This window comes from Onychostoma macrolepis, chromosome 16 (assembly GCF_012432095.1).
Source record: "Onychostoma macrolepis isolate SWU-2019 chromosome 16, ASM1243209v1, whole genome shotgun sequence".
In the NCBI taxonomy this organism is placed as follows: Eukaryota; Metazoa; Chordata; class Actinopteri; order Cypriniformes; family Cyprinidae; genus Onychostoma; species Onychostoma macrolepis.
Genome location: NC_081170.1, coordinates 29865915 through 29889268, shown reverse-complemented (window position 1 = coordinate 29889268; position 23354 = coordinate 29865915). Strand labels below are relative to the sequence as shown.

At 37.5% G+C, this 23354-nt stretch overlaps 1 protein-coding gene across 1 annotated transcript in view; it reads right to left on the bottom strand.

The window, feature by feature from the left end:
* Window positions 1-22113, bottom strand: part of arhgef2 (rho/rac guanine nucleotide exchange factor (GEF) 2) — a 45785-nt gene extending 23672 nt beyond the window's left edge. Inside the window, exons 1-2 of the mRNA XM_058746816.1 lie at window positions 21854-22113; window positions 11344-11503 (exon numbers count right to left, since the gene is read on the bottom strand). Of these exons, the coding sequence (XP_058602799.1) occupies window positions 11344-11503; window positions 21854-21919 (226 nt within the window). The 5' untranslated portion in view covers window positions 21920-22113. The remainder of the gene's footprint in view (window positions 1-11343; window positions 11504-21853) is intronic.
* Window positions 22114-23354: the final 1241 nt, after the last annotated feature.

Below are 23354 nucleotides of genomic sequence, written 5' to 3'. Positions count from 1 at the left end.
ATTAAGTCGCAAAAGTCGATTCAAATATGAATCCCGCATGTTCTGCGAGTCTCTGTGTGAATGAATGAATGGCAGAGACGCGGATTTTTCTTTTACTACACACACTGAAGCGCGCGTGACGCTCGCGGTGATTCATCATCTGCCGTCTCAATGAGGACATAAATACATAAACAACATCTACAGAACTGCTCTGAGAGTCCCCTCACGAGCATTTTACCGTTTCATTGAGTAAAACCAGCGTCATATCATATAGCTACACACAGAAATGTAAAGGTATTCACGGCAACCCGTCAAAATAAAAGTTTATCTTAAAGACATTGTGCCAGAAATATAATTTTATATATATATATGTATATATATATATATATATATATATATTTTTTTAATTTATTTTTTTTAAAGAAATCACACAATATTTCTTCCATATTTTAATTTTAATAGTAAATCCCCTTTATTTACCAAAACAATACAATGTGTTTAAATTTAATTAATTAAAAGACAAATAAAATTTAGGTGAAACTTGTTTACTGTTTTTCATACTTTTATTACTTGCGGAAAAACTTGAAACACAATTTAAATAAAGTATAAAGAATGGCATTGATTTTTGTAAATTTTTATTTTTGTTTGACTTTATTATTAAAAATAGTGTGTTTTTTTTTATTAGCATGTGGTACCGAAATTGGTACCGAGAACCGTGGATTTTGACTGGTATCGGTACCGAATACTGAAATTTTGGTACCGTGACAACACTACTAGTATATATCGCTAAGAAAATATGCTATTTGCACAGTGTAAATAACATCTAATTGCTATTTACACAGTGTAAATAGCATCTATCGCTATTTACACTTAGTGCAAATAGCCACTGCTGTCACGATCCTCTGGAGCAAGGGAACGAGGAGACAAGGGAATCTTTCCAAATCATAGACTTTTATTCATCCAAACGCTAGAACACAGGAGTCGCAGGAGACACGGAACACAGGAAATGACTAATAACAGCTGACACCAGACACAGGGAACACAGGGCTTATAAACAGAGAAGTAAACTAGATAATGAATGACACACACCTGGAACTAAGGAACTAATAAACTTAAACAAGGACAGGAACAGGAAAAAAACAAATATGGGCACGAGTGGAGGGGAAACACAAGACACAGGAAGACAGGACTGACAACTGCCTTATATAAAGTAGGGTCCTGATCACCCTGTCACCCAGTAGGTTATTTCTTACACACCAATGTTTTCATGGAATATTTGAATGGTGTTACAAAGCCATCTCTTTTCCACTTACCTTTGTTTTAGTAACTATTTGAAAATAAAAATATTAAATCAATGAAATTAGTTAATTCAAACGCCACTCTGAGGTGCATGGGTGAAACAAAGGCCATTTAAATCAATTTAATAAGTTTAAATACTGATCTCACGGTCATAGAGATTTGATCAGAAAATCTTATTGCACTCTTGACGCACACAAATGTCAGAAAGTTTAATTAGGGACATGCAGCACAGAGAAGGTGTGTTATCTCTTCTGTGATGTGTGTATATGTATTGGGTGTCAGTGGGAGTCAGTGCCATCTCTCTTGTGAACAGACATATCTTTGTTCTGGTCAACAGCAGCTCCAGGCGACATCTCTGAGCTCTATATCTGATTCACTGGAAAGCAAATGCATATAATCACATTCACACACACATACTTACCTTTTCTATCCCCTACCCCTAAACCAACCCTAAACAGAAACCTATTGTCTTTTTTTATTGTTAAAAAAAAAACAAAACAAAAAAACACTGTTTAATATGTTTCTTAAGTCATTTGGTTTATAAGGACACATTACGTCATCATCATGAGGACCAATGTCATACAACATTGTGTACATAAACCATGCATACAAACTCACACACACATACGCAAATTATATTAATATTTTTTCCACAATGCTTCTATTCCCGATTTATGCAATAAACATATTAGAAAAAAATCTGAAAATATGGTCTATGAAAAACTGATCTTTTAATGTCACATATTCTGTGAAACAAGCCACTCACATTTTTTAAAATGCTGTAGCCAATCAGTGTTATTGAAAGTTGACAAGGTCACACGCTCATTGACTAGAGTTAAATAGGTTTGGAGCTATCTAGACAACCATCTGACCTTCATTGATTGAGCCACAAGATTCCAGTCACATCAATATGTTATTAAACACCCTCTTGACTCTTGAGTCAGGAATTAATCTAATTTGTAGCCATTTTAGTCAAGACTCAAACAATATTACATTGTATATTACATTACTGTGTTTACATTGACATTACATTGACCAAACAGCATTTCAAGTATTCATATTTAGTTCAACAACATTGGATCTTTTTAGTGTTTACATCACTTCGCTTGTCTGTGTTTGCACATTGTCAGTCCATTTATTAGTGGTAGAGATTTTTCAGTCACACTATAGGTCACATAGTTACACCAGTAGGTGGCTACAAGTTCTTTTTGTCTAACCGGACGTTATGTCTGATGTCATGTGTCACCATTTCTGGGTCCAAGAGGTGCTAATATACACTCACTGTGTTCTGTAGTACTACTGAAAAAAATCATCATCATGATCCTTTATCTCAATACCAAAACCTGGCCAGACAGTGGAGCTGCATGATTGATCAATAGAAAACCAAAATTGTGTTATGGCTTAGTATGATTACCAAATTGCAAATTTGGGCTGTGATTTAATTAAATAAATAATTTCGCTGTGAGTTTCAGAATGCAACGTGCATTTGGGAACAAAACATGCACCGACCATCTTCCCAGACTTCTAATGAGAAGCGCTTATCAACAAAAGAGTTTCTTCTAGTATAAATAATAATAACAACTGAATTATAATTGACTGTAATAGACTAAAGATTAAAGGTATTAAAGATTAAACCCGGAAACAGTATTGTCGGAAGGTTCTTATAACTTAACAAGATGAGTCATTCACTTAACAATTAATTAATTTTTATTTACATTTATGCATTTGCCTTTTATCCAAAGTGACTTACACTGCATTTTGTAGTTCATGCATTCTCTGGGAATCCCATCACCTTGGGTGTCTCTATAGCAACATGCTCAATTGTTTGAGCTACAGGAACATTTAACCATTTAAAATACTATGAGAAATAAATGTTATTTTACTTTTTTATGCAACTCAAAAGGTTTGAAAATAGTCAAATGTTTATTATTCATTGCCAAGATTGTCAGCAGATTGTGGATCAGACAAAAAAGGACCTAGCACTTTTCTACATCAGTCTTAATCAGTGGATGTTTATTGGCTTTTATCATTCTGATAATCTTATGGCCTAATATTGGCTGATTAATCAGCCTAGATGATATACTGTATCTGCCTAGTTTGCTATGACCACTGCCGCTGGCCAGGGGTGAACTGGCCCCGACTGAGCCTGGTTTCTTTTATCTTCATTACTGTCAACTGATGGTTTCTTGCCACTGTCACATTTTTCTTGCTTAGCTGGATTTGAAAAGATAATTAATATTCAGTTATAATATAAATTTAACTTCACTGACAACAAAATTTGAACTAAATTAAGCTGAATAATGACACTATTAACTTTTGTAAGGCTGCTTATAGCTGAATTAAACTTGTTTTGTCACTAAATGATTTTAATTATAATTTATCTGATTTTAATAATATTAATATAAAATAATATGTATCGTATACAGCACTATATAAATATGTCTTGACTATTGAACCATATTTCATGAAACAAGTATTTGTAAAATGTACAAAGTGATCTTTAATTATAATATATATATATATATATATATATATATGATGATCGTATGTGTGAGAGTGTGTGCATGTGTTGTGTGTGTGACAGACTGTGTGTTAATCTTTCTAATGCCTCGATCCCCTGATGCTCAGACTCCAGATTACGGGTGTTACAAAAGGAGGGGAGGATTTTGGGTAGCAGCTGTGCACAAGGCAAAATTGGGGGGGGGGGGGAATTGGGGCTTTGTACATAAAGATAACAAAAGACCTCCATTCTGTACAACAACAACAGACTTCAGAAGAAGGCCATGCAGAATAAATCTATGTATTATCTGTCTGCATTCATGCACTAAGGTCTTACATCAGATTACACAACATATCATCTACAGCTATGTCTTCCTTTTCATGTAGGTTGATGTAATTTAGACAAATTGAGAAAATATAACCCAGAGCAACCAAGCATTTATGAAATTTAGCATAAAACCACTCAAATATTAATTTATGAAATTTAGCATAAAACCACTCAAATATTAATGTGGTAAATTATCTGGATTATCGACCTAGGGGAAATAAAACCAATCCAAAACCATCATTGTACACAATAAGTGTGAGTGTCAGTCTCTCAGTTCCCTTCCTCCATTTCACCTCCACCATGTTATCAGCAGTGACAGTGTATTCAAACCCCCACAATCCTTCACTCCTCACGACTATAATTATTCACCTGTATCTGAATAAATGCATCTGCTCTAGGCAAAAACTGCTGCTCTCAGTGCTGTACTAATGAAGAGATGCTTTCCTTTAACCCTCTGGACAGATACAACCCTTCAAGGTCTCTTTCAAACCTAGTTCATAGTTAAGCCAATATCAACCAGTTTAAAGAAATTCTGTCATTATTTACTCAACTCCAGTGAGTTGTCTCCTGAAATAATATGATCATGTTATATAATGAACAAATCAAATCAATGATCAACTCATGTATACGCAATTCCCAAATGAAATATGGTGATGTGTTAAGAACATTAAACCTCACTGATTTTAGTGTGTGTCACACTTTATCTGAGTGTGGCGTATAGAAAGAATAATGCCAACAGATTTTATTAAGAGAAGGATAACATCACCAAACGAAATGCAAATGTTAATGAGAAGCGACAATCCAAAACTGAAACACAGGCAGAGTGAAAACAATAATGATTGGATAAACAGGTGTTACAAACAAGGGAACTAAGGAATAATCATAGTAACTGATGAGTGGAATGAAAATGGAACAAAAAAATCAAGGCAGGTTAAACAAATACTAAACACAATGAGAATGAAAACAAGAAATAGCATAACTGTTACATAATGCCCTCTTCTGGGAAGGCGCGACTTCGGTATGAAGGTACAACAGAGCGAGGGAGGTCAGAGGCTGTGGAGGAGAACAAGAAGCTGGCGAAGGGCTGGAGACAGACAGGAGAGCAGGAGGGAGGAACCAGGGCGAAGCAGACAAGGAACCAGGAAGGAGCTAGGAGCAGGAGGATCCTGGCAGGGACCCAGAAGACAGCCATGACAGAGGCCCATGGTGGAGTCGAGGGAGGGAGGAGCCATGTTGGAGATGCACTTGATGACACCGTGGGGAAGAGCGATGGAGACGGAGCCAAAGGGAGTGGAGAACCAGGTGGAGCCGCAGAGCCAGAGAGACCAAGTAGTGATGAGGATGCGGTAGACCGAGGTGGAGCCGCAGTGACGAGCAGCCGAGGGTGGGTGCCGGAGGACTGAGGCAATGACGGTGTGAATGAGGACAGAGGCGGAGCCAGAGGAAAGGAGGAGCCCGACAGTGCCCAAGGGGTGGAGGGACGAGGCGCAGCCAAAGGCCCGGAAGTCCGTGGCAATGGTAGAATGACCACTGAATAAGGTGGAGCCAGCGGGACGAATGAGCCTGGAGGAGCAGTCAGGACGATGGTCCCAAGTGATGCAGAGAGAGCGAGAAGCCAAGCCAGAGCCAGCTGATCGATGGGACAAGGCAGAGCAACAGGCTCCAAGGATCGAGGTGGAGCCCACGGGTTAAATCTCCAGAGTGGAGCTGGGGGCCGGAAGCCCCAAGGTGGATCAGGGCTGCATGACAGGGCTGATGGTGGAGCTGAGGTGTTAGAGAGAGCCAGCGGAGGTGGACCTGAAGGAAATGCTAGCTCTGGTGGAGTGTGCAGGCAAGGAAAACTAGGTGAGGAAGCAGGCTTGGTGAAGGACAGGGCAGGTGGCGACAAAGAACACTCAGTGATAGACAGAATTGGTGGTGACAAAAACTCTGGCATCTAAGCTAATAGTATTCTTATTGCAGTCTGTTTCTTTATTATTCTGAGGTCACAATAGCCACCAGATCCAGACTATATCCAGATCAGATGGTCACTGCAGCCACCCGGATCCAGTCCGTATCCAGACAAGATGGTGGATCAGCACCTAGAGACAACCTCTACATCCCTGCATGTCAGCGAAGACCAGGACAGCTAGATGAGCCCCAGAGACAGATCCCCTCTGAAGACCTCGTCACCTAGACGGCCATCAGGACAAGACAACGGGAACCAGATGAGTCCTCTGCACAATCTGACTTTGTTGCAGCCTAGAAGTAAACTGCTGGTTTTGTCTGGCCAGAGGAGAACGGCCCACTATTTCGACACACTATTTCCCTGTTTAATACTGTAAAGCTGCTTTGACACAATCTGCATTGTAAAAGTGCTATATAAATAATGGTGACTTGACTTGACTCTGTGATGGACAGGACTGATGATGGCAAAGACTCTGTGATGGATAGGACCAGTGGTGATGAAGAACTTGAGCCGGGCAGGACCAGTGACAACGACAAAGACAGTGCAAGAAGGAACCAGAGGCAGAGAAGGTTTGTGGGTGGGTAGGGTGGAAAGCACTACCTCTGTTTCCCATTCAATTAACCAGTCCTCCACCAAAATTATTTCTGCCATGGTTGTTGCCAGCTCACATCCCTGGTCAGACTCGCATTGTGGCATCGGCTCCGGGGTAATGGTTGGCACGGTCGTCACAGGCTGCTCACTCACAGCAGGCGGACACTCTCTGTCTGTGAGGGGCTCTGGCGAAATCTGTATGGCACTGGGTGATGGTGAGCTGGGCTCTGCGTCTGGTTGTGGTATGGATCAGGGGTAGACACTCTCCAGACACCTGATGACGGCCTCCCTCCAGCAAAGTCCTTTGGTGTCTGGGAGGTCTACTGGATGTTGATAGTTGGCCCCAATCCAGTACAAAGATTTGAGCATCTTATCATCTAATGTTTTGCAGATGGTGAGATGACAGAACTGCAGCGAATAGTACAAAAAATCAAGCCTTTCTGGGCCATAGCAGTGAATTGTGCTGCAGTATCCGTTTTGGTCGGTTCTTTTGTCACGCTTGGGCTAAGCGTGGCACATGCAGGACACAAAGAGGAAGAATAATGGCAACAGACTTTATTAAAAGAAGGATAGCATCACCAAACTAAACGCTAACGTTAACGAGAACCGGCAATCCAAAACTGAAACACAGGCAGATACATACTGAGTGAAAACAAGGATGATTGGTGTTACAAACAGGGGAACTAATGAGTAACCATAGTAACTGATGAGTGAAGGAAAAATGTAACAAAGAGAAATCACAATAACTAAACACAATGAGAATGAAAACAAGAAAGAGCATAACTGTTACAGTGTGATGATGTCATGTAGCTGGTTTACACTACCTATATTAGGTATACCTATAAAATCCCTATAAAAATCCAAATATAATCCCCATACTCTTTAAAATCCCATTTCATTTTGTCTGGATTCTGTTTTAAAGGGGTCACGAACTGCCCCTGTTTTTTTTTTTTGAGGTCCACTAATAATGTTAGCAAAATTTTTACATCAAAAAACATCATAACTTAGAAGTAATAGGCTATTTTATGTCCAGTTTTTGACCCTGGATTGTAGACTCGGAAGTAAATGCCCACTGCTATGATGACTGGCTAACACTTGTGTATGTTTAACAGTCTACGTCCTTAACAGATGGACACTGCTGTGATTTAAGTTAAAAATGCATAAATACTCATTTCAAACAATCTGTTTAACAGACAAAGCAATAGTTACCACATAATAAAAACAGTTACTCATACTTGTGTGGTGCGATATTTCGGTCATATCCAATATAGTCGGTACAGCATCGTCTTTTAGTTTCAATCTTTCTGCAAATACCGTGTAGAATTGTGCATTGTTTGTAAACGAATCCACGGGTAAAATGAAGTGAACAAAGGACTGAGTTCTTAGTGACGCCGTCTGGAACTTCATTATAAATAAAGTACATCCACTCTTTCCTAACATTGGGATCAGAAGGAAGGCAATGCACAGACCTTTCCACAAGTTTTTTCCACAACTTGGCACTGCACAGCGTGTTGTTGTCTTTAGAGCATCTTTATCGTTTGGTTTCTGCATAGACCTGCGCGTTCGCCTCTCTCGTAAACACTACATGCGGGAATTGGTGGGCGGGGCTAAACAGACAGTGATGTAAAAGCAGGCATTGATCTTCTTCTGCAGAGGCGGTGTTTAGCCACACTGTTACAGTAGATCATAGTCGTACATTCCACAAGCAGTCGTTTTGGCAGACTGGCTTCAATATATGCTGTTTTTAGACTAACGAGAAAGTTTTGATTTCTGTAACTTACAGGATGTTTTTATAGTACAGTGACCTCTTATATGTCAAAAGATCAAGGTAATTTTGGTTTCTCAGTTCATGACCCCTTTAATGGTTTAATTTATTTTAGCAACCAAATAGGATGTCTAAAAAAACTGAATTCAAAAATGTATTACATTTATAACAATAATAGTATCCTATAAAATTTCACTATACGACAGTAATATTTAAGACATAATTTCTTAAACCAAATTTTATTTACTTTAAACCAAATTTTGTGATAAAGACCTTTGGGTTTCTGTGCATCATGCGTGCTTGAGTACAGACTTTATATTTAAATAGCATTCTTTTTGCAGCTCAGTATTCACAGATACTAGTCCATATTGCAATTTGATTAAATATACATCCCTACTTTAGATTTATTCATTCAAATTTTGCCGAATTCTGTGACATTCCACATTGTACAGTAAATTCCATTTTTACAGTATTACTGGATTCCACAGTTCTGCTGCATTTCCTGCATTGTGGAAATCACAGGGCCCTATATGTACTTTTTGGAGCTTGAAACTTATGGACTCCATTGCCTATGAATGGATTGACAAAAACAATATACCAAATATTTCTTTTGTGTCCAGCAAAACTCACCTGAGGGTGAGTAAATAATGACAAATTATGTTTAACGTGAACTATTTCTATAACCATTGCTACAAACAGCCCTCAGTGCACAAATAAAAAGAAACGTAATAGACTATTAATAGATTCTGATTACTCTGAATGGTAGAGCAGCTAAAGAGGCATTTGTGTGTATGAGGGTGAATTTGCTTTTTGTTTAGCCTGACGCATATTCATTTCAATCTTGGTATGAATAGACCATTCAGATGACTGAAACCATATACAGAGGTAGTCACAAACGCATGTGACCACATCGCATTTGTATTGGAAATGCTATACGCCCTGAATAGGTCCCAGGCAGCAGTGAAGCACTACTCTCTGCCTCATCACGTAACATGTAAACATTATGGGACAAGAAGCACAACAAAAGAATTCAAACTTCATGCTTTTGTAGCTGCACTGCTTTTCCTTTTCTTTTTAAATGTTTCATGTAGCAGGGCTTTGTCCATTTGAATGAATTCATTCCATTTCCTAATGTGCTTGGACCACAAATTTTGCTGTTTGCTATATTTAATGAATTCATTTTATTTTTACTTTTTTAATTATCTTATATAAATAAGGTACTGCTTTTTTCCCTTTTACTGTTCTATAAAATTTACAGTTTACTGTTTCAGGTAAACCTGCTGATAATACAATCATAAAACTCTGAGCAGCGCCTATATCACAAAGTTTCTTGACTGGTCTTCCAGAGTTAGCATTATCTGCCAAAGATACAAATCCATTCGTTATGAACTGCACATCTTCACACATGTCAGTTGAGAAGCTAACAACTCTAGTCCTTCCAACTGTGGTGAGGATGTCATTAATAAACCATTTCTTAAAGTAAAAACAAACAGGTGAGGACATGGACTGCAGAAAAGACAGACAAAGCACTTCTGAAAACCAGCGAATGCTGCTACAAGACGGAGAGTTCTATGCGAAATGAAACATTCTTATGCTTAAGAACATATTCATCAGCTAAAGCAGCAGCAGCGGACCAATTCAAAACGTTTTGCTCATTTAAATAGGTCGCATGTGCAGTTTTTAAAATCTTCCAAAAGAATCAGTGTATGAATTTTCATTTTGGTAAAGCCTCGGGAACCAATTATACATTCTTAGAATGGCAGTTCGAAATATATAGAAAAATAGACTTTACCCACAAAAACTCCCTGCAATAACATAGGTCAAAATGTTTTTAAGATTGCTGGCAACACTTTCAAAATAAGAAAAACATTTGTCTACCTCTATTACCTTCTCAAAAAGAGGCAGCAAGTGCCTCGCGTTATGTTTTCATCCACTTACAGGTTCTAAAGTTTACCGGAGCTATGTAGGCGCTCAGTTTTTCTGTCATTTGGGAAAAAATCGCATGTTTTAAAGACGAAGTGCTACACCCAGTCTATTTAAGACTAATTGGTACTTGCTATGACTGACGACAAATGCTAGACTAAGGCACTCCGCTCCTCAAAAGCATAGAGCCCTGACCTTTATATTTATAGTGTTTATTGAGTAAATAATATGCTGTAAATTTTCAAACAACCATTTCTTTATTTACCATTGCATTGCAGAGATGGTCCAAAATGTGTGCGCTTGAGTAAGGTTTAGTTACTAGCTCTTTTTTAACACTTTTCATTGGTTAAATTTTTGCAAAATCCACAGACACACGTAAAGGGTGACCACCAGTAACGAACAGTGAGCACATCAAATTCCTAGAGAGCTTTACTCAGTGTATTTTTCATTTGAATTTTGGCCGCCTCTGAAATGGGTCAAAGCACAAATATTACCTGAGAAATTGAAGAAAATATGCTACAAACCTGCTTTCTTTCTGGGTATATCTGAAATGGATGTGCATTGTTCAGTTGAATGATAAGGTTTACCTTTGGTTTATCTGTCTATTTGACGCATGTGAAAGTTGTGTTCATTACTATAGCCCTTCCAGAGGGCCTCGCACACCTCAACACAGCACAGGGCCTCATACCCTCTTGCGACGGCCCTGGTTATGACTCAAAATCAGAAATGTCTGTGGCATTTTTTCTGAAACTTCAATTTGATTTCTGGCAAGCCTGTTTGATCTGAAGTTTTTTTTCAGTTTAAGTTTGTGTCTCTTACCCATTCTTCTCTCTCCCTTAAACTTTTTTTGTGCTCTTTAGCTTGTCACTCCACTTTCTTAACTTGCAACATCCTCTGATCTACCCTTGTCTGATTTAGGATAATCTACCAGTTTTTTCTCCTCCCACGGGGTTGTGTTCAATAGTATAACGGAGTTATTAAACATCATGTTTTATAATGCAAGTTACTCACTGGGGCAGCTGAGGGCTTCTTTTGCAGTGATGCTCTTGTTGCATGCCGAGCAGAGCGTGGTGGCAGAAACACTGAGGGAAGTAAACAGGTGACCATTGCTGTAACGCGACTCCCGCTCCTTTGTCTCTTTCTCCCGTGCCTTCCGCTCTTTCTCTTTGTTCTGCACACAGAAGAGTTAAGAAATGATGAGTTGTGCAAGAATAGTATCATAGCATATCACAATTCACTGCCATCATAGCATTCCCCATTCATTACATAATGAAAGTCCCGCTGTGTGCAACCGAAAATCAGTGAACTCTCACTGCTGTGAATTCTTACTGTATTTACAGACACTCTGCACATCAAATGATGAAAACAAGAAATGATTAAAAGTCAACTAGTTAATAATAAGGAAACAATAAATGGATTACAAGTATAATAAGAGGATTTACGAGTATACACAATTCACGCTGAACAGAAACTTGGTTTAAGCAGTACTGAGTGAATTCTGAATTTACTGTATTGTGCTGTTTCCCACGTGTATTGTTAGATTAGACTTGTGTGTATTGTTTAGTTATATGTTTGCATTTGTCTTCTTTTTCCCCCATGTTTAACTTGATGGGGTTGTGTTTTTGGTTTAGTTGTTATCGTAAAACAAAGGGGTCTTGTATCACCCCATCAAGTGTTAATGTACATTATCCTGTTTAATACATGGCTACTAATATTACATAGTATTTACTATAAATAAATGGACACAAAATATGTTGAGTAGAAATATTTTAATAGCTCACAACTCAAAGTTTCCACTAAAAATAATTTGTCTATGGGTCAAGACGAACGAACAAGTTCAAAAAAGTCAAAGCACTTATTACATGACTTTTCACCAAATAGTGAACTATAATAGTGAACAAAGACTACAATACTATTATAGTACAGTAAATACTGAAGTTCTCAGATTTCATTTTCAAAACAGTCGATAAGTGAGATGCAAGATGGCATCAGCTGCATCTGAAGGAAACGAGTGAGTCCAAATATTTGATACACAAATACATATCAGATAATGAAAATTGAAACATTTTAGAATAGAACAAAATCAACCTGTCCAGCAGGAAATACACTGAGCTGTTTTAGTATTCTTCGCTTTTGTGAATGTGTGAGAAATTTCACAGGACAAATGATGCTGATCTAAGAGGATGTTAAAGAGAATTGTTCAGGCTGCACAGACTTTTTGATATCTTGACTTTTAATTATTTTCATTATGTCCATTTTCATGTCCAAACTGATCATACGGAGTATGCGTGTTTGGAAAAACTGGGCACAGCTTGTACTGATGACAAAATTTACAGTGGTGGTCAAATTTTATTAGAACACTAGTATTTTCACCAGTTAAAAATGGTTTAAAATCAGTTATTTCTATATTTTGCTGTAGTGTGTCAACAGAAAATTTAAGTTTACATTTCCAAACATTCATTTTGCCATTAATTGTAATAATCCTGTGAGATTTTTGTCTGACAGCAGCCAGTGCTCCACACGGAGATCTGATCTGATCATCATCCAGTCTGTCTGGAGTAACATGAAGAAACAGAACAAACTGAGACAGAATAAATCCAGAGGAACTGTGGCAACGTCTCCAAGATGCTTCAAGAAACCTATCTGCAAAGCTACAGTACTGTTCAAAGTTTTAGGAACTTGTGTAAAAATGCTGTAAAATGAGGATGCTGTCAAAAATAATGTCCTAAATAGATTTTCTTTATCAATTAACTTCTATTAACTAAATGAAATCAACATTTGGTGTGAGCATCCTTTGCGTTTAAAGCAGCTTTTGCCCTAATTTTTCAGGTAGCTTTGCAGGTTTCTTGAAGCATCTTGGAGACATTGCCATAGTTCTTCTGGATTTAGTCTGTCTGGATTATTACAATTAATGGCAAAATGAATGTTTGGAAATGTAAACTTATATTTCCTCCTGACACACTACAGCAAAAGATAGAAATAACTGACTTAAAACCATTCTTTAGCTGCTGAAAATACTAGTGTTCTAATCATTTTGGCCACCACTGTATGTCAACTATACATTAGAATTTAAAGACCAAATCCCAATGTATCTTACTTTACCTTATTTTTAACATAAAAGTGGGCACCTCAAGCAACGCTACAGGAGACTGCGAGATTTATCTCCATTGCCTAATAAAATGTGTTTTTCCATAATACAAAGTAGATTGCACTGTTGTCATTTGACTGTCCTTCTCAGTGTAATAAGCTTTAAAGGCAGTAAGTAAACACAGATCAGCATGTGAAATGAAAAGCTGTGTTATTTAAAGGATAATGTTTCATAGAGGACAGGGAGTAGAAAAGATAGATGTGGGGGTTACTTCACAATTCAGATTGAGAAACAAAGGGACAGACAGACTGAAAGGAACAAAGACAGCCAGTGAGATGAATGAAAGATAATACCTGACACACAGACAGCGAGACAAGAACCTTCAGTTCAGCAACAAAGAGCCAAGAGACTCCAGCACTGGATAATGCACTGAACAACAAAACCAGAAAGCAAACCAAAAAAAAAAAAATATATATATATATATATATATATATATATATATATATATATATATATTTTTTTTTAGTCATCATTTATTCATCCTTTGCAAACTCAAAAAGAAAAAACTCTAAAATCTTACAATAGAACACAAAACCAAAATCATACAATGTGCAAATACATCATCTTCAGAGGCTGTTCTCAAGAGAAAGGTTGTAAAAAATAAAATAAAAAATAGATCTCAAGTCAATACATTGTCATCTGACAATACACTGCACATTTGTTTAATATTTATTAAATATGATATTTTGGAAAGATGGTCCACCCCTAAATTGCAGTAATGACTTTAGTGATGTGACTACAGATGGGGGAAGAATGAGGAGAAAGATGAACTGATTGAACAAAATAATGCATTACCAGTGTAGAAATGTTCTGGAATATAGATAGGCAAACAGCATTTTGCATAACATCACAAAGTTATGTTTGGCATGAGACAAAATGAAACTATGTGTGAAACTGAATGTAAAAAGTCCATAAAGGTCTTATAAAGTACAGTAAATGTATAATCTTACCACATACTGTATGTGTTCAATATAAACTCACTATGTGAGTGGTTCTCAACTCCAGTCCTGGGGACCCACTGCTCTGCACATTTTGTAAGTCGTCCTTATTTAACAAACTTGATTCAGATCATAAGCTCAATAGCAGAGAGCTCCAAGAACTGAACCGAATGTGTCAGATAAAGTCTCGCGTATACTTCTTTTTTCATGTCCGTGCAGCTTATGAAGTATACAGGTGCTGGTCATATAATTAGAATATCATCAAAAAGTTGATTTATTTCACTAATTCCATTCAAAAAGTGAAACTTGTATATTATATTCATTCATTACACACAGACTGATATATTTCAAATGTTTATTTCTTTTAATTTTGATGATTATAACTGACAACTAAGGAAAATCCCAAATTCAGTATCTCAGAAAATTAGAATATTACTTAAGACCAATACAAAGAAAGGATTTTTAGAAATCTTGGCCAACTGAAAAGTATGAACATGAAAAGTATGAGCATGTACAGCACTCAATACTTAGTTGGGGCTCCTTTTGCCTGAATTACTGCAGCAATGCGGCGTGGCATGGAGTCGATCAGTCTGTGGCACTGCTCAGGTGTTATGAGAGCCCAGGTTGCTCTGATAGTGGCCTTCAGCTCGTCTGCATTGTTGGGTCTGGCATATCGCATCTTCCTCTTCACAATACCCCATAGATTTTCTATGGGGTTAAGGTCAGCGAGTTTGCTGGCCAATTAAGAACAGGGATACCATGGTCCTTAAACCAGATACTGGTTGCTTTGGCACTGTGTGCAGGTGCCAAGTCCTGTCGGAAAATGAAATCTGCATCTCCATAAAGTTGGTCAGCAGCAGGAAGCATGAAGTGCTCTAAAACTTCCTGGTATACGGCTGCGTTGACCTTGGACCTCAGAAAACACAGTGGACCAACACCAGCAGATGACATGGCACCCCAAACCATCACTGACTGTGGAAACTTTACACTGGACCTCAAGCAACGTGGATTGTGTGCCTCTCTTCTCTTCCTCCAGACTCTGGGACCCTGATTTCCAAAGGAAGTGCAAAATTTACTTTCATCAGAGAACATAACTTTGGACCACTCAGCAGCAGTCCAGTCCTTTTTGTCTTTAGCCCAGGCAAGACGCTTCTGACACTGTCTGTTGTTCAAGAGTGGCTTGACACAAGGAATGCGACAGCTGAAACCCATGTCTTGCATACGTCTGTGCGTAGTGGTACTTGAAGCACTGACTCCAGCTGCAGTCCACTCTTTGTGAATCTCCCCCACATTTTTGAATGGGTTTTGTTTCACAATCCTCTCCATGGTGCGGTTATCCCTATTGCTTTTTTCTACCACATCTTTTCCTTCCCTTCGCCTCTCTATTAATGTGCTTGGACACAGAGCTCTGTGAACAGCCAGCCTCTTTTGCAATGACCTTTGTGTCTTGCCCTCCTTGTGCAACGTGTCAATGGTCGTCTTTTGGACAACTGTCAAGTCAGCAGTCTTCCCCATGATTGTGTAGCCTACAGAACTAGACTGAGAGACCATTTAAAGGCCTTTGCAGGTGTTTTGAGTTAATTAGCTGATTAGAGTGTGGCACCAGGTGTCTTCAATATTGAACCTTTTCACAATATTCTAATTTTCTGAGATACTGAATTTGGGATTTTCCTTAGTTGTCAGTTATAATCATCAAAATTAAAAGAAATAAACATTTGAAATATATCAGTCTGTGTGTAATGAATGAATATAATATACAAGTTTCACTTTTTGAATGGAATTAGTGAAATAAATCAACTTTTTGAGGATATTCTAATTATATGACCAGCACCTGTACTCAACCGCTAGAAGAGCGCCGATGTACAAGTTCGACATATGCGCAGTACCACCTAGTGAGCTCGATCTGTGTCAGCATTTAGGCCTACCTCACGCTTGTGCTGTTGCACGCGGTGGCACCAGTTTGCATTTACACTAAAGAATCTCTGCCAACTTTATGTCAATTTTCTGTCAAAGTAGCATATGAGAAAAGGAAAAAAAATAATAATAATTTGGACTTAATAGGGTTGCTTATATTAATTTTGCATGTCAAAAGGATTTCATTGTAGACATTATTGTCACATGGTATCTGTTTTATGTTTTTATGGATTTTTATTATGAAATTACTAGTGGACTTTTAGCTTGCATTCTCTGTCTTTCTGTGTATTATACCTGTTAATCTCTTCCCTTGGCTTCTCATGATTATTGTCTACATCTTGTTTTGTTTCTCACCTTCCTCTGTGAAAATTACATTTAAAAAGTCTAAATTGTGGAGTGTAACCCAAAATAATGAATGACATTTTTTTTTTTTTTTCATTCTTTGTCAGTCTTTGTTATAATGAGCTTTTGTTAAACTGCTATGTTTTGCTTACCTCTGGTGCCTTTATCCTTTTCATTTAATAAATATAATGCTGTGATTAGATTCTTGACAACTTCCTTGCCTGCAATCCATAGCAATTATATGACAAACAGAAAAAAGTTGAAATTTGCTAGTTTGAATTAATTTCAATTCGGATCAACAGATCAACTCAAGAGATCGACATAAAAGTGCCCTTATTACTGCTCAATGACACAGTCACATTGTATCAGGATTTAGTTATTTTTATATCCAATTCAGATCACTTTAATTGAATGTTAAATAATTAACTGGGTTAGTGTGTCAGCTCAGTTCATGATACACTGAGCACAAATGTGTGTTAAATGCTCTAGGAATAAAGTGTGGCCTGTTCTTGTTCTGAGCCTTGGGCCCTGTCTCTAATTCCTCAGTGGAGAACATATGCCCCATGCCCTCAGGAAATGAAACACAGACAATAGCAATAACAGAAACAAACATGGAAAGAAGGCATAGAAAGCATTTGCGGGTGAGACATGTCGCCACTTCTTTTTGCAAAACCGATTCCATACCATCATTTTCTGAAAATAGTTTGGTGAAGGAATGTAAATCTACAACACACATATTTTTTTTTAATGGAAAAACATGGAAATTGGTCAGTGTCTTTGTGGGTTTTGGTTTTTGTACTATTGTAGGTTTTAAGGACCTTTTAAATAATTGAAATTATTTGGCAAAGTGATATGGAATGGAACTGTAATGTGTTCAAGACCTGCCTGGAACTACTTTAGCCATGCATTTCCAGACAAATAATTGTACACCTTAGAACGTTTGTCAACCAATCAGATTCAAGAATTCAACAGCCTCATAATATAAATATAAATATAACATCTAAATATAAGCCGATTTTCACTTTAAGTTTACGCAGCACTAAGCAATTATAGACACCTAAAAAAGGCTAAAATGTGCTTTACTGCACCATGCATCTGGATAAAAGTCCAGTTATAACACCTTTCTCTATCATCAGCTTATCATCAGTTGATTTACTGCAGTAATGATAACAGCAAAATCATAAATGTTAAATGTAATTTCTGCAGTGTACATATGGATCCATTCTGCAGATAGTAAAAGTAAAACTGAAGCGATGTTGTAGTTTTACTCTACAGATGATTATTGACAATTAGTGATGACATCTGCTGTTAACAACAAGAAAAGCTGGCCTTTTCAATTTTAGGATGGGGGTCACATAAGGATGATCATATTTGAGGGTCTGTGGCAAATAAATTATTTGAAAACCCTAGTTATAGAGAGCATTTGATTAGAAAGAAAATCGGACGAAAAGCTAAAATGCTGATTGATGTCTTCAAAATTGTTTATCCATATTGGGGGTAGAGAGAATGTACATTTTAAATCAACCTGGTCTCATAAAAATACGTACCTCTGTGCACTTTTTGTGCAACACCGTTTTTACGTACTTTACTGCACGTTTCACCGCAGTTTCAAAGAGAAATGTCCACTGAGTGGCGCTAAAACACAGGTTCAATACATGAACCCTGACACGTTTTTATTACGTTGCTTCAGGTACGTATTGCGGCGGTTCAGAATTCAAATATCCGGGGACTGTTGCTAAAAGTTAATGCTCTATCGTGTTGGAAATATGCCCTACACTAAATCCAACCCTAAACCTACCAGATAGTGTTAAAAAATGCAAAACTGATATAAAAACGCATTTGTTGACGCAACCGTGCCATTTGAACTTCCTTTTACGCAGATTTGAACTGTTTTGTCGAACCATAATTACACAGGATTTGAACCGGAGCTCCTCAGCTCTCAAGTATGTCTCCGTACTCCGTGAGCTACCGAACAAACCTACCGTCTATGAAAACCCATAGATATGAATCTGGATATGTGTGATGCTAACAAAAATTACACTTTATTAATCGAAACTCTGTAAATATGTGTGAAAAGGAATAAAAGGAGTTTTACTGCCTCTAGTGTTCATTTCTTTTGGAAACTGCAGTGATATGTACTTGTTGGTACGCATTTTGTGTCTCGATAAAAAGCGCACCCAGGTACGTTTATGCCATGAGACCAGGTAGTTTTAAATGCAATCTTCTTAATTTAAAATTTGTCATTTTATATTTATAGAAAATATAGATAACCTTAAATGGTTAGTTCATTCAAAAATAAAAATTTTGTCTTCACATGTCATTCCAAACCTATAAGACTTTGATTTATTTTCGAAACACAAATGAAGGGAATATTTTAATGAAACCCGAGAGATACATCTCCCTCCATTAGAAGCCCATTCCAACAAACTATGACACTTCAAAACATTCATAAAAAGATCATAAAACTAATCCATATGAATTGAGCGGTCTTCTAAAAAGGCACAATCGCTTTGATGAATCTGATAGCTTGCATTTATCAATGCACATACATGGAGCACATCAAATATGGTCAACTGAAGCTCAAATCACTGGTTAGATGAGAACTGTTTTAAGACCCAGAAGGTAGGAGTGGTGGAACCAAGTCCACACATTCGAATAGGAGTTCAAATTACCCACCTCAACAAGAGATGCTTTGAGTTTTTGTGTGAGTACTTACAGGCACTTATGCTTCATAATGACATTTGCATGAAAAGTGACACGGAAGCACAGAGAATTGTCACTTCTAATGCAAATTTCACAACATGTCAACGTTTACATCAAAGGGTGAACTCAATGTACATACTGTACAAATGCATACAGTACATGCCGGGAATGATGGTTTTTCAGTTGCCCACATATCAGATATGTATCTGATTTTAAAATACATTTGGAAGTGGCTCAGATCAGATGTGAAAAGAGGTGATCTTTTATGCATTTTCTTGCATTTACACATGTGCAACAATATCCAATCTTTGTCAGATGCAAGCACAACATCTGATTTTTTTTCAATCCAGGTTCATTGAAAATACATGCTTGCGGTGACATTTCTGCAAAATGTTATTACGTTGCTTCTTGCACTTTTTGCTTTCAAAGTGAGAGATGTTAAAAGCACATTCAGTTTTAACCAAAACGGATAAACGTAATTCTGGCAACATTTCATTACATTGGTTGTTGTACATATTGTGGCAGCTCCGAAATAAAATGTCCGCTGAAAAGCTTTATTGCATTTGAAAATAATGCATCACCTACTCTAAACCAAACTTAAACACAAACTTAAAAGCAAACTTAAGGATAAAAACAAATTTGCTATGGCAACCATGTCATTTTAGTTTGTCTTTGAGCTCTTTTATACTGACTCGCGTGTCACAGAACATGTACCCAAGAGCTTCAAATCACAAGTGCAACCCTGCACCTGCAGTTGAGCTACCAAAGACATACACTAGATCAGGAAAGCCATATGCAGCTGGTTATGTGATGCAAACATCAAAATGTATTAGTTTACAAATCATGTGTTGTGGTAAAAGCATTTTGAGGTCAGGACATGATAACATGTGATAACAAGTCTTTTTAAACTGATAATCTGCCCCTGTAGTCAATTTGTGTGGACAGGAATACAAATTGTTGGCATTTTGTTGTCTCTAGTGTTCATTTGTAGGTAGAAGCACCTTTTTCCAATGAGCCTGGGTTGGATTTTTTGATGAGATCAGAATGATGTTGGTGGCGAGCCTACGATTCATGAGCAAGTCAAGCCTAGCAAAGGCAATCAGAAGAACACTCCCACGGTACAGTGGCTAAACCAAACGCATATGCGGCAATCCCCAACATCCAATTAGGACCAGAAACGTCACTGAATTCAGCTCCTGCTTACGAATGGGACCAAACTGCTTCTTCACCTTTCTTCGCCCTCCACCATTTACTGATGCAATGTACATTGACCTCGACTGATTGTCATCTTTAACATGTGTCGGAGGAAATTAATTCGCTTCTTGACCATAAGCACCTCCCATAGTGTCACTGCAGGGAATTCTACACAACCCAAATGATTTCACCACTTCTGCTTATCGTTCAATAAAGAACTCTCCCAATGATAAAATCCCAGCTAAACTGCAACATCTGTGCATGTGCCTCATTTCCTCTGCTACAATCTTGTTACTTTCGGTAATATACAGTCTACTGGCAAATGATGTATCACAGCCTCACAAGGAACACGGATGCAGTTCCAAAGAGCATCACAAGCAACTGCAAGATCAGAAGGTCTTGGCAAAAACACGTATACAATATACAGCTATTTTAACTTCATACACCAAAATATAAATCTTATAGCGATAGGCAACATGACAATGAATCATCATTGTAGCTACAGAAAAGGGGAAGTAATTGCGTCACTTGTTTAAAAAATACTAATACTGGGGGAAAAAACAGAACTAGATATTTGTTCATATAAACTGGTTCACAAGCACATTTATGGCGTAAAGACCTTACACAGCACATATAAGAACAAAGACACTATGAGTAGCTACGGGAGATAAAGGCAGCGTGCGATACGGTAAAAAACTAACAAATAAATCAATAAAAAAGCGTAACCGTGCTGCAGTCAAACACGTTGTAACTTTTGTGTTTTGTGAACGTACGAACTGCAGAAAGCGTGTGTAATGAAGCACTAGTATGAATGCTCTGTAACATGCTGCAGTCTTTGTATATCCCTCCCCCATTGGTTCCCTTTAGTGCCCTAGACAACGTGTTCATACTGCCGCACAATGGACTAAATCTTTGAAAACGTACTCACGTATATTTACTAACGTCTTACGAATACACATACATAAACATAACACAGACAGAAAGATGATAAGAACGATAATACAGCTAAAGCTTATTGTAACTTCTTTTGTTCATTTGATCAAATGAGAAAGAAGAAGAGTAGCATCAGCCTCCATCAGACAGCAGAAAAAACATTCACCGCACACCCAGTTAGCTATTCAACAATATATTTATTCAATTAACGCCACTATGTTGACGATGTTGTTATATATACGTGTTTTAACAACAATGCTTATGCATTCTTTAAATAAAAACAAAAAGAGCAATGTAATCCAGACATAAGATAGAGCGTTAAATGCGTTATAAATCATTTATAACTCACCTTTACATTAATGTCTTTCATTTTTTCCTGGCGTGCTTTCGGTAACGGGTCCGAGACACGGGACATCGCGAGAAAATGAAAACTTTACCAACAGCAGTCGGACTATATAAAATCCAGATGTTTGAATATTGTTCAGAAAATAAGCATCCAGTGCGTGAAGTAATATGGAAAATATACATGTGCATTAAAGCTCCATTCAGTCTCACATGAACTGTGTGTTTAATAAGACACACAAGGTTTTTTTTTTTTCTTTCACAGGAAACTCCACAGCCTTCATGAGATACTGACCCTAATCAGACTTTCAACCAATAGCAATCGTGTATTTCTCTGACTGACAGCCGCTTGACCAATCAGATTTGCCACACATGAGCGACTCCGCCCATCACAGCTGCTACAGTAAAGACTACAGCAGGACGCGCCACATGGTGTGTGCGTGCGTGCGCGCGCGCGAGACACAGTGAAGGGAAATCCTGAACAAACACTCAAAAGTAGATGAGAGGCAACGCGCTGGCTCAAACCACTTTATGGTTCTAAGCATTACATGTATTATGATGTACAACTGAAATGAAACTCATTCATTAAAATTGCCTTTCAAATAGCCTATTTTATGATAAATAACCTGAGACTTTTTTTTGTAAAAATGTTATAATATCTACATTTATTGTTTTTAATCATATAAAAACGCTATCTATGAGTAATTCAAGCATTTGTATCCACCCCAAACAACAAATTGTGGTATAACAATAGGCCTACCACATTTTCACTTTTTGTTCAGTATAAAGCATTTACAGTCAAGCTGTTAAGCAAGTGCCTAAACACTAAAAGTTCACACTCCAGGTTTAGTGAATAATTAAACTATGAAAAAACTGAAGTCAGCTGACTGGTGCAAGAAGTGTAACTGTGTGACAACTCGGTATCTTGATATATATGTGATTTTGAGTAATAAACTTTGGTAAATTTGTTCAGACAATAGGCAGCTTTATTGCATACATAATGCTGATAATGTTGGTTTTAATATCCGCTGCTTGGTAAATGACCTGGTTTGGTTTACTTTAGTGAACTGACTAACAGATCCCTTGGAAATTAAGAAATAGTAAAAGGCTTTAGATATTATTTTTTGGGGAAAAAGAGCTGACAACTTTGTAGAATACTGTACATTTGTTTACATGTACAGTGATAAAAAAATGATTTGATCTCCTGCTGATTTTGTACATTTGCCCACTGACAAAGAAATGATCATTCTATAATTTTAATGGTAGGTTTATTTTAACAGTGAGAGACAGAATAACAACAAAAAAATCCAGAAAAACGCATTTATAAATTGATTTGCATTTTAATGAGTGAAATAAGTATTTGACCCCTTCGCAAAACATGACTTAGTACTTGGTGGCAAAACCCTTGTTGGCAATCACAGAGGTCAGACATTTCTTGTAGCTGGTCACCAGGTTTGCACACATCTCAGGAGGGATTTTGTCCCACTCCTCTTTGCAGATCCTCTCCA